A 19,053-nucleotide genomic window follows, 5' to 3' on the forward strand; every position below is an offset into this window, starting at 1 on the left:
GCATATAAACATGAGTGATGGGAAACGCCCATAATGATAAAACCTCGAAATATTGATATATACTGATAAACGTTTTGTAACCCGGTATTTGCCAATGAGAGCGGACACGTTTTGTGGCTTTCACATATAATAAAAAAATATGCCTTTGGAAAGGTTTAGTAACTATGACATTTGAGCTCACATGACACCAGTTCGATGATTAATCCAGGCCAGTTTTACAAAGATTGACCTGAAAATCAATTTGAACCTTACCAAATACAAATCATAATGCAAGGTCGATTCAGTGTGAGTTTTCTTCAGTTTGAGTTTCGGTGTAAATGGCAGGCATATTTACTTTATTTCCTATCATTTCCTGCTATTTTTGGCTGATAATCTCTAGAGAGATATTCACTTGTCTCCGGATTCAAGCTCTCAAGCAAAATAAAAAGTGTGGTTTTATCATTAAGTAATCGTGGACCGCTCCTTGAAATGGGAGCTCCTATATCACTCCAATTACGGTTTAGAAGTTCATAAATATTACAAAATTACTGAAAACTGGCAGAAACGGCATTATTATTACTATTAGCATTTTTGAAACGCGATTAGTGGGGATATCCTATCGAATATTATACGACAATGAACGGAACTGTGCCAAGAATTATCTTTTGGGTTAAAGGATAAATAACTTTAACACTCCCACTTAAAAACGGCTCCCACACTACGTCATTAGAAAACACGGCAGAGACGGTAGCTAATATTAAGTTTTTCTCGTTGAATCTATCTAGAACACCAAAATATAAATTTAAAAATTATGATTCAAATCGAATATACTGCCTTTGGCTACTGCCGGAGAGATAATTAAAATATCCTCCACAGTTGATTCTAAACAAAATCTACCTGATTAAAAGGTATCTTTGGTCTTCCGAAATCTTTTAAAGCCGCATTGTCTAATTATATCTAGCTAGAAACTGTAATAGAAGAAAGGGATTTTTCTCGTTTTTTTCTTGCTAATTCTCTTTAACAATAATGGGCCTGGAGGATGAGTAATGGGACTGTTGTATTGGCCTTTTTTTGTTTTTGTTTTTTCTAGAATCACCTTCATAAAGCTTGCATATATATCTCAACACTTCTGTTGTGGCGGTCGGTAGCAGAATCGCGCCTGAAAGTCTTCCACCTTTGACAGTGAATTATATTTTGTAAGCACTCTTTAAATCCTTGCCTGTAGTTTTCACTGAAAATTGCGAAGATCAGAGGATTTACAGCGCTTGTGGCTTGGCAAAAAAAATACCCAAAAAAATGAAATATTTCAGGAATAAAACAAGGATTACTACCAACAAAATACATGAACTGAAAAATCCAAATTGGAAGCCAAAATAGCGTGAAAATTATGACTACGGTCACCAACATTTTCAAAACTTTCCTATTTGCTTTATCAACCCACTCTCGTTGAATTGCATTACTGCGAAAATTCATCGATTTCCCTCGCCAAAGCTCAACGAGGATGACTGAATATAACATTGTTATGATAGTGAGTGGTCCAGCGTATAAGAATCCAAAAGACACCAAAGTGTATTCTTTACTAGCTTTGCTACTGTTAAATAAAGGCTCCCACACTTCATGGCAATAAGCGCCTTTGTCTTCACCGTCTTCAACGGCTATCCTATTTGTGTACAGAATTGGCGCAGCAAAGACAATGCCAAACAGCCAAATCAACGAGATGACAATATTTGTGGTGCGAACAGTTATGACTCGCCGAAATGGAAGCAGAATTGCGAAAAACCGATCGAAGGCGATGGCTGTGAGCGACAAGATTGACACTGCTACGGATATTTGCTGGAAAAATGTGATCAATTTGCAGACTATCTGCGCTAATATTCCCTCGACCATCAAATATTCCCCAGTATAAATAGAGCGAATTGTTGGTGGCATAGCAAAAATCGCCATCAGAAAGTCACTGCTTGCCATGTTAACAATCAAGAAATTCGTGGTTGTCCGCATTCGTCGCTTCTTGTACACCACTAAAATAACCAGGGTGTTTCCCGAAAGTGACACGAGAATTATCACACAGTAAAGAAATGTCTTCCATGCTTTTGCAAAGTCAGAGTTAGGATTTTGGGGCATGCATTGAATCGGGTTATCAGGTTCGCCGTTTGTACTCATATTGGAATAATTCATCGCTTTTCAGTGTAAAGACCGGTAAAAATGCTTCAAGAACTTCAATGAATTTTTCCAAACTAATGCAAATGGAGACGGTAACCAACAGCCGGATATCCTTTCAAGTGCAGTTCACCAGGCGGCCGTACGCAAGTTTCAGTTCAGTATAATTTGTTTCTAATTGTCCAGAACTTGTGTGCAGTTGCAGGGTGACTTGATTCTGATACCAAAAGTCACAAACGAGAGCCAAGTATCCGTTCACTTTTCAGTGGTTATAAAAGACCTCATCGACGGCCACTGTGATTGAGAACTGAGCAGAAAGAACAATGCTAACGAATCATCAATGGCGTTGACGGTTTATCGTTTGCTGGGACCTTATTTAGAACTAACAGTTTTATACCTGATTAGGGAGCTGTAAGCGGCCACCCGCCGACTGCATGATAAAAGTAGATTGTAGTCAAAAAGGAAACTGGCACAAAGGCACCGGCTTATCAGCAATCATATATCTCACTTGTAATGAACAACATCTAATCCTTTTGGACAGACTGGAGTCATAAACGCCTTGACATCGTTGACGAATAAAGATCAGATGCTAAAATGCACATCAAGTTAAACGAAACCAGTATTCTTCGTTCAATGACACATGCATCATTTTAAAGCCTCACCTGTCTAAACTGTCTTAATTAAGCTCGGAATACGAATACAAATTAAAAGGAAAGTGAATAAACTTTAAAAGATAAACAAATCTTTTTAATTTTCAAAATAGAAACCCATTTCACGGATGTTTTTATTGAATTTTTGGTATCCAGCGTTGAATTCCGTGACGGAGAATAGCCGCGGGAGCTGAATTCAGGCGAAAATCAAACTGTGCCGATGCAACTGATCAGTGAATGACGTTCATAATCATAAAAAACCGGATAAACCAAACGAGGCTTGCTTATAATTTGCAATACTCTTTTTTGCGCAGTAACCAGCTGTTCTTGACATTACATCATCCCGTAAGTCTAAATTGTCGACATAGTCGCTGTGACGAGCGATATTGCATCAATCCTCAAAATTTGTACCGAATGACATTTTCCTCGTCTATTTACAGAGATTGTTCATTGAGTTGTCTTAGGAACTTTGTAGAGGCCAACCTCCATCACTCTACCCAACGTGACTTAGGGGAAGTTAATTTCTAAATGAACGTTGCCATTGACGACTTTCAATGGATATTAGTCCAAGTAACCTTAAAAAACTATAGTGACAGTAGATTAAATGTTTTAGAACATTTCGACGCTCTGACGCGCGAATAATTTCAGCAAGGTTACGGCGTTCAAGTGTTTTCATTCAAATTATTTTCCTCTTTCTGTATTTAAATTTATTTTCATTTTTATTTTTCATGTTATTTTTTTTCCCAAAGGAGAAAAAAATAAGGCTCGTTGAAATAGGCGGCGGAGGACTGGAGCTGATTGCGCACGCGTACAAGACAGCGTGAAACAATTGATCCTAGGACAAGACAGTTGGGTTGGTTGGGGTTTTTTCGGTGTTCTATCAGGAAAAACCGTTCTTAGTTGGTTTGGTTGATCAACTTTTTCCACCGGCAGCAAAATTGGTTAAAACAGTTGAAAAGGATAGACAGCGACCGCTGTCGTTTACACGGGGATCTCGCGGGCTTTTACCTCAATTTGTCAACGCGGAGAAGTCTAGTAATGACATTTTCCAGGTTACCGCGTTTCAACCGAAAATGGTTGAAAAAGTGTTCTGTTGGGAAAACCTCAACCGCTTCAACCTAAACCGGTTGCGGTTGAAACGGTTGATCCCAATGATTCAAGTGTTCATCATATATACCGGTATATGCATGTGACAAGAAATTATGTTCCAGGCAATCAAAATTTGCTTTACGAAAAAATGCGTGAAATCTATGCTCACCCTGCCCTCTAAGATGTACACACACCAAATTGGATACCGAATTCATTGCTTTAATGTTGAATGGCAACGCGAGATCTGAAAAACTGAGGTAGCGAGGCTAGTGAACCTAACAGGTGCTTTATAAAGTTGTTTCCTTTTCCGATTTGAAGAAGTGTTAGCGGAGAGTTGTGATATCTCATTTATAAAAACGCAAGCTACAAAAGTTAATTTCATAGTCTTCGTAGCCGCTTTAAATATTAAGTGCTTCCCGGCCGGTATGATGCTCGTGTATTGCGGATGTTGCTACTTCAAGCACTTCTAAATGTTTTCATTTGAGAGTTTTTAGCTTCTCAGATGAGATCAAATTAAATGCGCACCGAAATGATGCTGAACAACTTCGTATATCGACAAGAAATAAGACAGTATACTATCATAGCGTAATAAGCGGAATAACATGTAAAACTTAGACATTCATTTATCATTCCGAGGGTTGCGCTTTGATCTCATTTTTGAACAAAAAATGCATGATGATAAAATATACTGAAATTTTCACCCACACTTACTGTCTAATAGTTCTCAAACGAGATAAAAGAAAGTGAAAGCATAACCTGTATTGTACAATTCTTAAAGTACTCATGATACAATAAAGGGCCCGTGATTTGATTTTTAAAAGGACTCTGAATCCTGGAGGTTTAGTTATGGTCAACACTGATACACTACATCCGACTGTTGTCTCCACTCACATATTGAGCGAGTCAAACATTTCATTTTAAGACAAAAGGCTGGAAGTCTACTGAGCAAAGTACAGATATGAATCTAAAGCCTAGCCTGAATAGCTGCCGGAAGGAATATTTAAATGCGATTTCCGAATTACGCTTTAACTAAGCACGATTGCAAAGCATTTTAGTGTGTTGTAATTAAATTCAAGGTTAAAATAGAAACCTAAATGGGCTGGTGTAATTGAAAGGCCTTCACCAATAATAACACCAGCCATTGAAGTTGCTAATTTGGCTTTTAGCGTAAAAGTGTTGCCCAAATGTCAGATTGAACAGCGCTTTAATATGCGATCTACATAAATCAATGCCGAAATGTTTCTGCGTCTCAATCCAAATTCTTTACTCTTAAACACTCCTTTCTTCAAACAACTCTCTTTTAATCACAAACATTCAAAAGTACTAAAAATTGGATTGGATCTAGGCGCAGCAGCCACCACATGGCAACGAGAACAGGTTCAAGTTTACGAGACTTGCCCTGTTTACAATGGAAATTGAGTTAAGTGTTCAACGAGAAAGTTGTGAAAACGAGATATAAACTGAATGGCAGACACAAACAATAATTGCCTTAATCGCTGACAAGAATATGGACATAGCGTTGAAAGCAGCTGATTTGCCTGTATCTGAAAAGAAAGTTTCTCAGTTCTGACAGAAAAACCACATTAATATAAATTATCTTAACCATGACAAAAATCCACTTTACAAGATTAAAATTTGCATTGTGTACTTCTGTAGGGTATATTAAATACTGTAACATTCATTGCGCTTTTCACTTAACATTGCCAATTGAACGAGCACCAAGAATAACCCAAATTTGCATTGGCTTGTTAAAGATGCAAATTGAGGGCTTGGGAAATTTTCCACCCAGTTAACACTGACAAAAAGAGACTTTCTACCTTAGGACTGAAATGAACGACTTCAATCACACATGCACTGAAAAAAATATGGAATCCCGAACGCCAGAGGTTCATCATGTTATAATCACAACTTCTCTCATCGGAACGTTTATCTTGTTAACTTTAGTCGGTAATATTCTAGTACTAACTGCGTTTTGTCTCTGTAAAGAACTGAGGACCATTACAAACTATTTTCTGATATCGTTGTCCGTCGCAGATCTTCTCACGGCTTTGCTTTCAATGCCAATTTTCATGGTGTCGAGGATTTCGGAAGGCAATTGGTTTCCTGGTGGAGATGTGTTTTACGATATTTGGCGATCTATGGACATTGTTTGCGGCACCGCGTCCATTTGGAATCTTTGCCTTGTAAGCTTGGATAGATATCTTGCAGTCACCTCACCACTTAAACACTTAGTGATACTTACGACCGGTCGCGCCAAAGCCGTTATTGTTTTAGTTTGGGCGATATCTTTGGCTCTCTCAATCCTCCTACACCTTACTTGGACATACAAGAGTATTTTAATTACCGCCATAAGCTTTTTCTTGCCGTTGGTAATAATTATTTTCTCCTACGTAAGGATTTACCAAGTTACCACAAGGACCTGTGATTTGCGACGGAACGGTGGAACTCAATTGAAGAGAGATGTTCGCTCGGCCAAGCAAATGGTTTTAGTTATAAGTATGTTTATTTTATGCTGGGTTGGATTTTTTGTGTTGATTTTAGTTCTTTCCTCCAACAAATCCATGAGATCCACGATCAACCCAGAAGTGTTGGACCTCGTCAAGTCTTTGACATACCTTAATTCCTGTATAAATCCGCTTTTGTACACATTGGTCAGTAGAAAGTTTAAGAAGGCAATAACAGATTTGTTGCATGGTCAACGACCGAATCTTGCTCGGAAATGCAACTCGACATTGAGACGAGTAACAGCGGGTAAACGGACAGACATGGGGTCTAATTTTGGATCATTTGAATTCTCAGGAAAATCAGCCAGTTTTAGGCATCAGACTCATGGTCAATTTAAACGGGGAAGTCATTCACCAAAAAAGGCGCCCATTATGGTGAGAGAAACTACAGTGTGACAGCCGGTTTTCTTGCCTCAGTCAGGTTTCAAATGGGGGTCTGTTCTCTGCACTGATGAATTTCCGAATTGCAGTTATAGAGTGGACCGTATCCTCTAAATGATATCACTACAATAGGTATATATGGAAAATCTAAGATATTAGTTCGTGCTTTTTTGTTCATACTGGAAATAATCCGTCTGTAATGCTTTAAGGTAAATAAATGAGGTCAAAAAAAGAAACAATTCCTGTGTATTTTTCGCCATTGCCAACGAATAAGTCACGTTTCGCGGAAACGGTTTGCAAAGGGCATTTATAGTAAAAAAGTGAAATTTCAAAAAAACGCAAAACTCAAAAGACTAAACGAGAAGCAACTTAATTTTTCAATTTAATTCTAAGCAAACGAAGCACCTCGTTACAATTTCATGGAAATGTCAGAAAAATTACAGTGATTCAATGCCGAGGCAATCAAAAAGTAATGATATTATTTGCCCTTAAAGCTTGTCCTATGACTTCGTTTCAAAAAAACCTTAGACAATAATTGAATTAATCAAGTAAGAAAGTCGTTGTAATGTGTTACGAAAACTAAACCCCCGAAGGCAGCAGCTACGTCATGTCTTCCTAATCTACCCTGAAGTTCCTTTCTTTGCTTTATTCTAAACTATGATAATTTATTTTGAAATAATGCCTCTTAATTATCTCCGGTTTTTCGCTATCAATGCATCCACATCAGTGACAATGTTTATTAAAGGGCTGTGTCAAGCATTGCAGTTAATTTGTGTATAGTCTTGCCAGTTACTCGCCCTTACTATGCAACTTAACGTTGACCCAGAAATTCCTTTTAAAGTGCCTAAAACGCCCCAAAAAAAATTGCCGAAAAAAAATCTTTATGTTTCACTCGGTAAGATTCCGCAATTTTTTTTCATTTCGTTGAAACCTCGTTTCTTAATGAATTTTCAAAGTTATTTATTTTTCTGCACGACCGAGTGCAGGATCTCGGTCATTTGCATCAACTGTAGTCCAGTCAATATATTTTCTTGACCCATCACAAATTGCAACAGAAGGTATTTCTTCACCATTGATCTCAGAAAAGTACACCAATAAAGATATCAAAAGTTTAGAAGAATCTAAGAAGGGGAAGATTACAGAGACTATATACCATACACGAGGACAACATTTTATCCCTGCTTTGACCACTGCAATGATTTATAATTAAAATTCCCATGACTTTCCATGATCGACCTTAAATTTCCATGAATTTCCCGGCCTGGAAAATGAAATTCTTAAATTCTATAACTTGTACAGGGCTGTCAACCTCCAAACTCTTTAAAGATTGAGAATTGATAGGGATGGGATGATAGATAACGTCATATTGCGTTTTTTACGCAAAAAGAAAGTACACTGTCACACAACTTAGTCAAAAAACTCGTGAAAAAGGTGACATTGGCATTGCAACATTTGATTTAATTGGTTTTTTTCGGACCAATCACATTATTGCTCAAATTACAATCTGTCAATAGCAAAGCTTGCAAGAACGGTTTATCGGAATTTATGAGGAAAATATACGTTTGAATTTTGTTGTCATCGATGTTAAAATAACTCAAAACACGCAAGGTATTTGAAATTTTATTGCTGTGAAAGTCGATTCTCACTAGAAATGACAAACTTCGGAGATCAATCGGGAGATTTCAGATCGCAATATTGAGATCGGGAGATTCGGTCCAAAATCTCGAGGCTTCCGTGCTGCCTGCACAAACCCTGTTACTTTCACATTTATTTTGTGGCCAAAAATTCACCAACGTTCAAAGTTCAAAGTCAAATGGAAAGACAGGTGAATAATAAGTTGTAGCTGGCTTAGCTTATACTATTCTTAGTTGTTCAGGGTCAGCATGAACGCGATGCTAAATACAAAGCACAACATGTCTTCAGTTAGTTGTTTGTCATTTGTAAAAGGGGAGTAAGGATGGCTTGTCGGTTTATATCAACTGTTCCTTCCACCTCTGCGAGTTTCAGGCGATCGTAATCTGAGTTAGAGGGTTTTTCTCCGGGTACTCCGGCGCGGTGGCCTCATGGTCAGTGTGGTCGACTCCGGATCGAGTGGTCTGGTTTCGGGTGCTGGCCGGGGACTGTGTTGTGTTCTTACGCAAGACGCTTTACTCTCGCGGTGCCTCTCTCCACCCAGGTGTATAAATGGGTACCGGTGAATAATGCTGGGGGTAACCCTGCGATGGACTAGCATCCCAACCAGGGGGGAGAAGAAATACTCCTAGTCGCTTCATGCTACAGAAACCGGAGATAAGAGCCGGCCTGGTGGGCCTTCTAGGCTCGTAGCGGACTTTACCTTACTCCGGAGAAAAAGCGACTTTCAGTCAATTACATCCGGCTGCGGGAGGATAACATCGATAGGGATAACCTGTGGTATCCTTCGCTTTCATTGAATTGAATGGATAAAGTTGAATTAAATTAAATTAAATTAAATTAACTAAAACCTCTACTGACACCACTGAGATAAGGACAGTCATCTCTGAGACACCTCAGCAAATACGATTTCAGTGGAGAAGGATGCATATGTCATGAATCACCGTCATCTTCACTACTGCTTTTAGAGTCATCCCTCTGTAGAGAGTTAGCCTCTACACTGACTACAAGCGGCTGAACATTTGAGGTTGTGCTTTCTGTAGGTACACACTTTAGGCTGATGCAATCTGCAGAGCAATTACATCTGATTTCGCAAAGGATAACTTCAGGTGCTGGAGGTAGATGGCTCATGCATGACAGGGAGAAACGATCCATCACGGACCTTCCACCCCCATTCCTCCGTTGATACGGTTTCACTGACTCCCTTCCACTGTTGGACTTGAAATAAACACGACAATTCAACCATGATACATTGCGGCTTCTGATGTGTAGGACCTTCGGTAGCTAAGAAAATCCAGGCCTTCGTCGGATTTTTCATTATAAAGACATACCAGAGCTTTTTCACCTGCTGCGACAAATTCATTTTTAGAGGCAGATTTGTCGTTAAACACATTCGCCTGATCTCGAAAATGAGTTAAATCTTTTTATTCGCTAAAAACTGTCTAAAATGCTTGGACTACTGGTAGTCTTGTAAACAAAGAACACTGCATTTGGCACATTCACGGAGTTCCGTCGGCGCTTCGCTCGAGCCTTCTTCATGCATCGCCTCGCACACCATACTTGACTCCTCGACATTATTTTGTGGTGTTTCGTCCGCGGTTGTAGGACGTTCTACTGCAATACTACTCGACCCGTTTCAAAACGTCGAACTTTACAAGTGCCGAATCTAATGCAAATGAGAAAAATCTATTGTTTTCGCTCATTTCCATTAGTTTTCGCTCATTTCCATTAAATTCCGCTCATGTAAAGTTCGACGTTTCAAACGGGCCTTATTCCCCCGGCGTTTTGTCGCCGCTTCCGTTTTGACGAGAACATCGGGACTTTCAAAAGCATCTTTATTACTCTAAATAATAAAGACAAACACGGGGATTGTACTTTGAGCATGTTGAGAAATATGCTCATCTAGAAGGAGATCTTATCTGGTTAGCCGAATATTTCAGAAGAAGGACTTGTACGAAAGAAACGTGTATCAAACAAGAAGGAATGCTCTCAACAATAATTATTTTTCTCACCTTGTTCTTGCTTCGCGGCTCGCTTCCAGATGGTTTTACACTCTCTCCTAAAGACTGCATAGCGTAGAAAAACGCCAACTCCAACTTCATCTTTTCGCAGTCTTCGTTGAAGATTGTCCCGACCTAGATCTGAAAACTTCACTGTGAAGTCGTCGTCTTGGAACTGCTTTGAACACAGCCGAGTATTTGGTGGACTTCCAATGTGCCCGCTTCAGTTGAACAAAGTCAAGCCACTTTTTTCTTCTCTCTCTTTTCTGCGGGTGCTCTGCTCCATACAATGGTACCGGATGAAGTCCAATACCTTCCATCTGATTTGAAGTGTTGTTACATCCGATAACAACACAGGCATCGGGCAGTTTGTTTGGGCAAGTTGTTGATCACCACGCTCACAAGAAAATCCTGGTATGACGTCAGGAAGCCCGCTCGACCCAGACCCAATTTGATAGTTTTTCACTTGGTAATGTTTCAAACGGGGGCCTTTTTGGTCTACTTAGAATATTCACAAAAAATCGAGGTTTCGACCAAATGAGAAAATTTTTGCGAAATCTTGCTCAGTGCGATATAAAGATTTTTTCTGGCCCAAAAAAAATTGGAGTTATAGGCACTTTAATTAAACAACACACATCGAAGGTTCGTGACAAAAAAGTGTCTGCCGAGCATACATAATTTTAGTTACTAGCAACAGCATTAAACTTTGAAATCGCTAGGCTGTTAGGTTCAGCAGTTTTTAAAAACTCCAATTGCAATCCATTTTGCCCATCCCTGCATCCTTTTGCATATGCTGTAGTTATTCTTCCGTCTCACGCTTGATTTGGTTTCAGGTCCCACTCGCTCAACCTGGCTTAATATCGTGACACAGCATCTTTAATCTCTTCGCATATCATTTTGGACCAAGAGTGAATTATATAAGACTATTGTAAGGGCATGGGTGGTCTTCCCAGCACAGTCGCAAATGAGTCTATTTTTAGAATACCCATTCCCGCGAAAATCAGTTGACATGCCCCTGAAAAAACATAGCAGAAGCAGTCACGCGTGACTTGGCTTCTTCTGATTGGTTAAAATTGGCGACCCTTTGTTTATTTCGCGCGCCAAGTTTATCCAAACATAAATCAATTTGTGACTGCGCTGGGACAAGGCCGCAAAGTGATAGATCAACACTCTTATCTAATTGTAAAATGTCTCAAATGTTGCTCGACTGTAATTAGGGTCTAATTATAACTGATTAAAGAGATCAGACAAAGATACCGAAATAGCTTGCACCAAGATATAATATCACAGGTGGCCCTTACTGTCCTTGATCTGCAAGCTACAAAACGTGAAACGTTGTGTTGGGAGACAACGAGTCATTTTCGTGTAAATAGCCGAAAAATAAAATGATCTTACAACCTAGAACATCACTTCTAGTCAGTAGTCATTCTACTGGCTATTTGACGCAACTGATGTAGTTTAGTATCTATGAGCTACGTGTGGTAAGATTGATTTATGGTAAACTGAAATGCATGAATTCGAAAATCATAGAACATTCGTTAAACCTAGGATTCTGTGACGACGCAGATGGGTTTCACTACCAAAGTTTATCATATAAGCGCGGGGAAAAGGAAGGAATGCTATTTCAAACCTAATCATAACCATTACAATTTTCCCCAATTTGATTGGTGCATTAACTGCTCTATTTTTCACTCATTATTGTGTAGGGTTGAGATCAGACAGTTTGCTGTAATCGGATTCCTGAAATCAGACATTTACATCAGCCAATCGTATTAAGTGCACTCAGCTTAATCCACCAATCACAATAACCATAGCAACAACAACTTTAATAGCCTACCGAACTGTGGATTTTCCAAAATGGACAAATTTGTAACAATAGACAGTGAAAAAGGAATGCATTAGTTTTGTTTTCTCTGAAATTTGTCATGGTTATGATTAATTGGCAACAGGACTCTGTGTCGTCTAATTCGGTCTGTAACCATACTCGTGATTAATAAACAAATCGGACTCCCCATCTAGATTTCGCAGTGTATTTGTAAACATTAAGTGTTTTTGCTTTGGTTCATGAGGATTAGTAGTAAAAAATGGTCTGAAATTGCAAGAGGTTTAGATAAAGGGGTAGCAATCTGGCAACTGGGGGCTGGTGACCATTAAAGCGGTTTTTTTCTTCCCTCTGTATTGTTGGCTGCAACGTCGGCAATGTGACATTTACAGTTCCACTTGATAAATGTGATGATGGATTTTTTAGTTCTCAACGTACTGCTTAACAAACGAGCTTGAGAAAAATAAGCTAAGACTTAGTTGTATGCTTTAATTTTAACGAGGAATGTTTATTGGTTTTTAAGCTCACGCACGTGACGTTTTTTCGGTGACCTGATAAGATGTTTCTTCATTCATAATATACATAACAAAATTACTCGATTTTGATCATCTAGAGGCTCAATTTCCAGCCGTTTTTAATTTGGAGCGTGGTTAACATCCTCCTCCCGACCAACGACTGGATCACTGGTCCGCGTCGTTTGTCCGTGACGTAGCACCCGTTGCAATTGTATTCTGTATTCAGCCAATTGTATTCTGTAGTTGGCAGGCAGGCGACTTTCTGATTGGTGGAAAATACAATTAGCTGGACCAGTGATCCAGCCGTGGTGTGCACGGAGGAACGCGGACGCACAAAACGGCTGGTCAATCAAGCCTAGATTAGCTGAGAGGAGTGCTGTTTTTTATTAAACACAGGGAAAAAAACAAAAGTTGTTAATTCAGTGGAATTTACTCACAGAATTCTCGATTTTTATTGGCCGCATAAACAATAGTGTTTGGTAAGAATCAACCAAATCTTTTGTTTTGGTGGCGTGAAACATGAAGTTAAAATCAAACACGAGCCTTCGCGAGCCCTGGATGGCGCAATTTATGGCGTCATTTTTGCGTGAATGCGTGATACTGCTTAAGGGCCACTGACGTGTTTTTTGGGGTGCGTTGCTAGGGATATAATGAATAAGCATTTTGAGAGAATTTGGCATTATTTTGGTCAGTTTCCATTTTTTGTTAACCAATGACCCTAAATATGACGTCATCATGCCACGGCAATGGTCACTTGACCAATAAAAGAAAACTTGTCTACATGCTACACAATTTGGGTATTTAATCAGTGGTTTGATAATTTATATTCGTTTTTGCATCCAGCCAAGCATGGTTTTCTTTTTATCTTGAAAAATGTTATTTTTAAAGAGATAAACGATACTGAAATACCCATAACATGTTCAAAAAAGATGATTTGAAAAAATCAATGCTCAGCTATATTCTGTGTTTGGGGGTGAAACGTGTCATACAATAAAAAATTAATTCAGTTTTAAGACCGCCCGAAATTAAGCTTTTTCTCAAACCGGAAGTCAGTTCGTTTACGCATGCGCAGTTGTTCTGAGAACGAGCGCAGGAAGGGCGAGGAAAAATCTTCGATGCAAACAACAGTTTGGTGATTTTTGCTTGTGAATGGGTTTTCTGGTCAGCTCACGGTATGATGACGTCAGTCACCGGAAGTAATAGTTCATTTCCTTAGCAACGCGCGAAAAATCCATCTGTGGGTCCTTGAGGAGGCTCGAAACTCGAAAGGGTACAAACGCGGACACAAACGCCATAACTAAGAAACACGCGTCAGCTGAATGAATCAAATTTCTATCAAAACTAGCGCGCGCAACACACCGGAAGTGAAAATACGGTCTAAAATAGCCCGAAATGGAAATAAAACCTGCGGAAAAAATTCTAAGAGACAACGTTTTGTCATAGTCTCCAAGATGTTCAAGAATTTAGGGAGATTTCCAACAAAGAAATAAAAACGATTGGTCACCGACTTAGTTTTTCAGATAATTTCAAAAACTGAAATTTAGAGGGCCTTTTTGTGGACCTGACGTGTTGCCATGGCAACCATTAAGACGTCATAAATGCCCTTAAAGTATTACCTAACAATAGAGTTGCAAAGCTATTTAAAGTTTGCCTGCACTATGAAATATCCTTATATGGAAACTTTCATCGTTTCACAAACACTATAACAACGAAAAACCCTTTCGAGCCTCCTTAACCATTTGGAAAATCTTAATGTATATTATTAATAAAGCAATCACATAAATTTTCTCGTGCAATTTGGAAAAAATAAGCACTCGTAAATTTTTTCGAAGACTACAAATTGCACTCGCCCGTAATTTTGTATGTCTTTCAAAAAAACACTCGTGGTCATTTATTCCTAATAGGATACACGAAAAACAGCACGTTGATTGGCTAAGAGCACGTCAATAATCCCGAACAGAGTGCAAAAAAGTGAAATAGAGGTTCCATTTATTTGTTCCTACTCATGAGTTCCCGAAAAAAGAATGATTTTGCGCGAAGGATTCTGGGAAGAGTACTAAGGGGTGAATGATCAAAATGAAACTAAGATCAGTTATTCATCAATGACTGAAGGATTTTAATCATTTATTTCCAATGTTGTGATTATGTAATACTTGTATTTTAAGACTTGAGGTACAAAGAGTCTCCTTCTTCTCCATCTCCTGTAAATTTAAAAGACACATGAAATAAGCATCGGACACGTCGTTAACCTTTAATTTCAAACGCCCTTAAATCTGCACCACGAAATAGGCCATTTCCGAGATCATGCCTGTCTCCTCTTCAAACCGAGTCTAAGTGCGAAGTTTTTGTTATGAAAATTAGTTTTCATTCATATGTAAAGAAGAACTAATTACCATCTCAAAAACTTCGCACTTAGACTCGCTTTGAAGAGAAGGCAGACATTAACTCGGAAATGGCCTATTTAAGGTGACTTCATACAGTTTTCTGACCGCGCGCAACCTGGTTACTAGAAAGTGGGTGATGGCGCGAGCTTTAAAGATCGCGTGACCGACGCGCGGCTCTCCCATGCGGAAAAGTAAACAAATATGCCTTCCCACCTTTGAAAACTCTTTTTTTTTGTCAAAATTACGTGGACGTATCATCTTTTCGAAATATTTACCTGTCCGTAAGAAGGCTGAAAATTCTTTGGAGTCCAACAGAAGCTCAAGTCACATTAAAAGTGATTTCCCAGAGTTCTGAACAACTTATCTGATTCTAACAACCATAGATCGCGGGACACAACCGTCACTTTTTGAGACGAGCTCGAGATTGAAATCTCGACCAAATTCCATTGCAGTTCTTCCCTCAGGTAAACATTAGATCTCAAGCAGCGGTACGCGCTTGCGTGCACGTGGTTGGGAATTTCATGCATCCTCAACCTGGAAACGACGATCTTGGGAAATTCCTATTCTGTGACGTATGTTGTGCGATGGAAAAAATGCGAAACTTTCACTTGAAATATCTGCAGTTTTGTTCGGTGAAATTTCGTCAAATTTTGTAAAGCGGTAATTACTGTTTACGCCTTCCGTCTGACAGTTCATCAAGAGATTTTGTAAGACAATTTTTTTAACTGGAGCTAAAAAACACAAATTTGCTAAAAGCGATGAAACTACCTATTTAACCACTATTTTTGGCCTTCAGAAGATTCCTCAGGACAAAAGTCACGTAATGTCAAATTCAAGTTTAGGAAATTTTCACCGAAGGGAATGGAAGAAAATCGAAATAAAGCAAAATATACACTGTAAACAACCTATCTTTAGAGAGTTATAATTCCAGGTAAAACCCCGTTAATTTAACAGTGAGGGTTTTAGAAGTCTATTTCGATAGACTTGAGAGAGAGGCGATTGAGAGCAATGCGAAAATTCCCGTGGACAGTGATGCAGCGCGCGCCAAATGAACAGCGAATAACCATGTGGAGCCTCCTTAAGGTGCGTTCCTTTGGGATGATCCGAAAAAGGATCACTGATCCAATATCACTTGGATCATGCTGCATCAATGGAACCGAAAAATCCTTTCCCAGAGTGGATTCATCGGTTCCTTTGATGCACCGTGGATTTTGATTGGTATTTCTGAAAACTGTTCAGCCTAGTAAACAGTCTTTCAAAGTTTATGTCTGTTGTTTGTAATTTAGCTTTTTATATAAAAAGCTTTGATTTGTGTTGTTTATAAGTAATATCTGGGTTAGCGTCTAGTTGCATCAGATAAACAAAGTTCTTCTACTTATATAAGAAAAGTTGCAGTTTTTTTTTCCGCTTACGCTCGAATCATAGGCATGATGACCTAAATTCGTAAGACGCTCCATCAAGAAGTGCTGTAGACCCCCACCAGAAAAATCTCGCGTTTGCCATCTAAGGAAAATCCGGGACGTCGACAAGCATATTACTAAGATGTCTTCTTCGTACAAGTTTTCTACTTAAGTGATAAAATGTTTAAACTCAGTGAATATTCGAAAAGTTCGGCAAATCATAAATAATAACATTAATTTTGATTGTGGAATAGCGGTAAAGGCATAGGCTTTTAGTGCGGCAGTGAGGAAGACTGTGAATTACAAAACGTGAGATAAATAAGAGGAAGCAGGAGCTCATCAAAGGGAGAATTTATCTCTTATACTTGCCCAAGGAGTGAACCCTTTCCCGAGTAGATTTATTTATGGAGCACCTCTCTTGGCAAATTCAGCACGGCCACTGTTGTGAAAGCCTATAAAAAGAAAGCTATTTCAGGGTCAAGGAAAATATGAAAAACCTGTTCCTAAAATAAAATTACCCCAGGAAAGGATTGAATCAAGGAATTAGTGGAGATAGAGGGTCACCTTGATGAGCCCCTGCAGGAAGATGATGGATGATGTTTGCTTCAAAGACCCCCGGTTTCAAATGCAGGTAACAACCTTTTTTTAATTGCACGGAACATTTGAGCCTGAATGGGGTTTTTTTCAACAAATGCATTTTCAAACAAGCGGAGGAAAACAATGTAGTCGCTTTCTTTTTTTTTCTGTCGTCCCTCAGGCTGGCTAATAGAGGAACTCAGTAGGCAGCCTTTACACGAACGCGGTTTCATTTGTAAACGCATCGATTTCGATTACACCTTAATTCTGATTACACGACACCGATCGAGACCGTCGCCGAAACCGTGTCGATTTGAAACCAGTGCCAAACTTTGAGCGTTTTCAAAACGATGCGGTTTCGTTTGTCGTGTAAACAGTGAAACCGCACCGATTTGAATACGGTTACTATTTTGTTGTGAAATTTGCATTGTTCGATTCAAAACAGTGAATTTAGCACGTAGTACAGCGTTCGCTTATACCATCACGACTTGGATTTTCTGGTGAAAACGGTTCCGTGTAAACACTTCCAAACCGCATCGATTTTGAGGCGGTTTTGAAGCCATGAAACCGTGTCGATGAGAAACCGTGTTCGTGTAAACGCTGCCTCCGGCTGGCTCAATGCCTGATAGTCTCCGTATCTCCGCAATGTTTCCGCCCAAGTTTTAATTTTGGATTGGGGCCGAGATCTAGCATGTAATCCTGCAAAACCTCCTCCCCCGGTGATAGCGGACAGTGAGAATCTTTGATTTTCTTGTTCTCACCATTAGTTGCATTGGTGACAAGTCTTTGAGCATCTCGTCTTCACAAATGCAAAGTGAGGATGGCTTTTTATGAAACAGGTCCTTGCGTTCCGTCTGCAAAAATTTGTGTAGCGATCCCTGCAAACTTAAAACAGAATACAATTTAAATTTTAACAAGAGCTGATACCCGCCAGCAGCAAACATATCCCATGCTGGTTTTCACTTTTCGAATCCGAGGGCTGCGCGTGAAAAATCAAGCTATAAATAGTATGGTCTGTGTTCTTTTGTTGTTGCATGGGGTCTCCTAAATTAAATACAATTTGAATTATTCTAGATATTTGGAAGTCGTAAAGAAATATTTTAGATCCTCTCGAAAACTCAAGGCAGGTCTACTTAATGTAACAAGAGAAAAAAGGGTAAAAAGAGGAAAAAGGTCCTTACGAAGCTTTTTATGTGGTTGAGAAGCCAAAGGAATCACTTTAATCTCCCTCTCCCCTCCCCCCCTCCCCCCCCCCCCCCCCAAACAAAGAAAAGCTGATTTGTCAAGTACTTCTCCTCTACTTCTCCATTGTAAACACCCTATATTTTCAATTACGAAGCTTACGATGTAATAATGAAAATTAAACAGTAACTGTTGTTTTGTTGTCGGTAGAAAGATTTTTCGGTTTTTTAATATTCGGTATGACAACTCTACTTTACGCGGAGTAAAAGAGTCCCACTTGGTGTAAAGACCGGTGAATGTCTTCTTTCGATAGATTGATGTTGAGAAGGAGCTGTCACGATTGCGTTTCATAAGGATATCAAGGAATGGAATTTCATCATTTTGTTCAAACTCAATTGTGAATTTAATTTTGTTGTGTCTCCCATTTAGGTAACGTAAAAAACTCAAAGCATCATTTTTGTTCTTGAAAAGAGTAAAGGTATCGTCCACGTACCGGAACCAAATAGTAGTACTTTCCTTCAATTACGTCAAAACACAGAGACTCAATTTTAAGGTCAAAACACTAATGACCATCCCTGTCCCTCAGTAACCCCCAAACATTTAATTCTATCACACCTCGATGTACTCTTCGAGTGAATATATCCGATACGTCGTCCTCTGAAAGAAAAAAACACACGAATAAGAGCTGATTACCCTTAATTCTATGGACACGAGCCCTTTTTTCGCTGTTCTTTCTCATCAATGGAAGGCGGAACAGTTTGGTTAACATGGAGAAATATTTA

At 39.1% G+C, this 19,053-nt stretch overlaps 2 protein-coding genes across 2 annotated transcripts; one reads left to right on the forward strand and one right to left on the reverse strand.

The window, feature by feature from the left end:
• Positions 1 to 756: 756 nt before the first annotated feature.
• LOC137975700 (neuropeptide FF receptor 2-like) lies at positions 757 to 2,754 on the reverse strand. Its single transcript, XM_068822855.1, has one exon. It carries the CDS (start codon positions 2,152 to 2,154, stop codon positions 1,078 to 1,080), a length of 1,077 nt encoding a protein of 358 aa, XP_068678956.1. The 5' UTR covers positions 2,155 to 2,754; the 3' UTR covers positions 757 to 1,077.
• Positions 2,755 to 5,740: 2,986 nt separating this feature from the next.
• On the forward strand, positions 5,741 to 6,775 carry LOC137976956 (alpha-1D adrenergic receptor-like). Its single transcript, XM_068824269.1, has one exon. It carries the CDS (start codon positions 5,741 to 5,743, stop codon positions 6,773 to 6,775), a length of 1,035 nt encoding a protein of 344 aa, XP_068680370.1.
• The last annotated feature ends 12,278 nt before the right edge of the window (positions 6,776 to 19,053 follow it).

This window comes from Montipora foliosa, chromosome 11, assembly GCF_036669935.1.
Source record: "Montipora foliosa isolate CH-2021 chromosome 11, ASM3666993v2, whole genome shotgun sequence".
NCBI lineage: Eukaryota > Metazoa > Cnidaria > Anthozoa > Scleractinia > Acroporidae > Montipora > Montipora foliosa.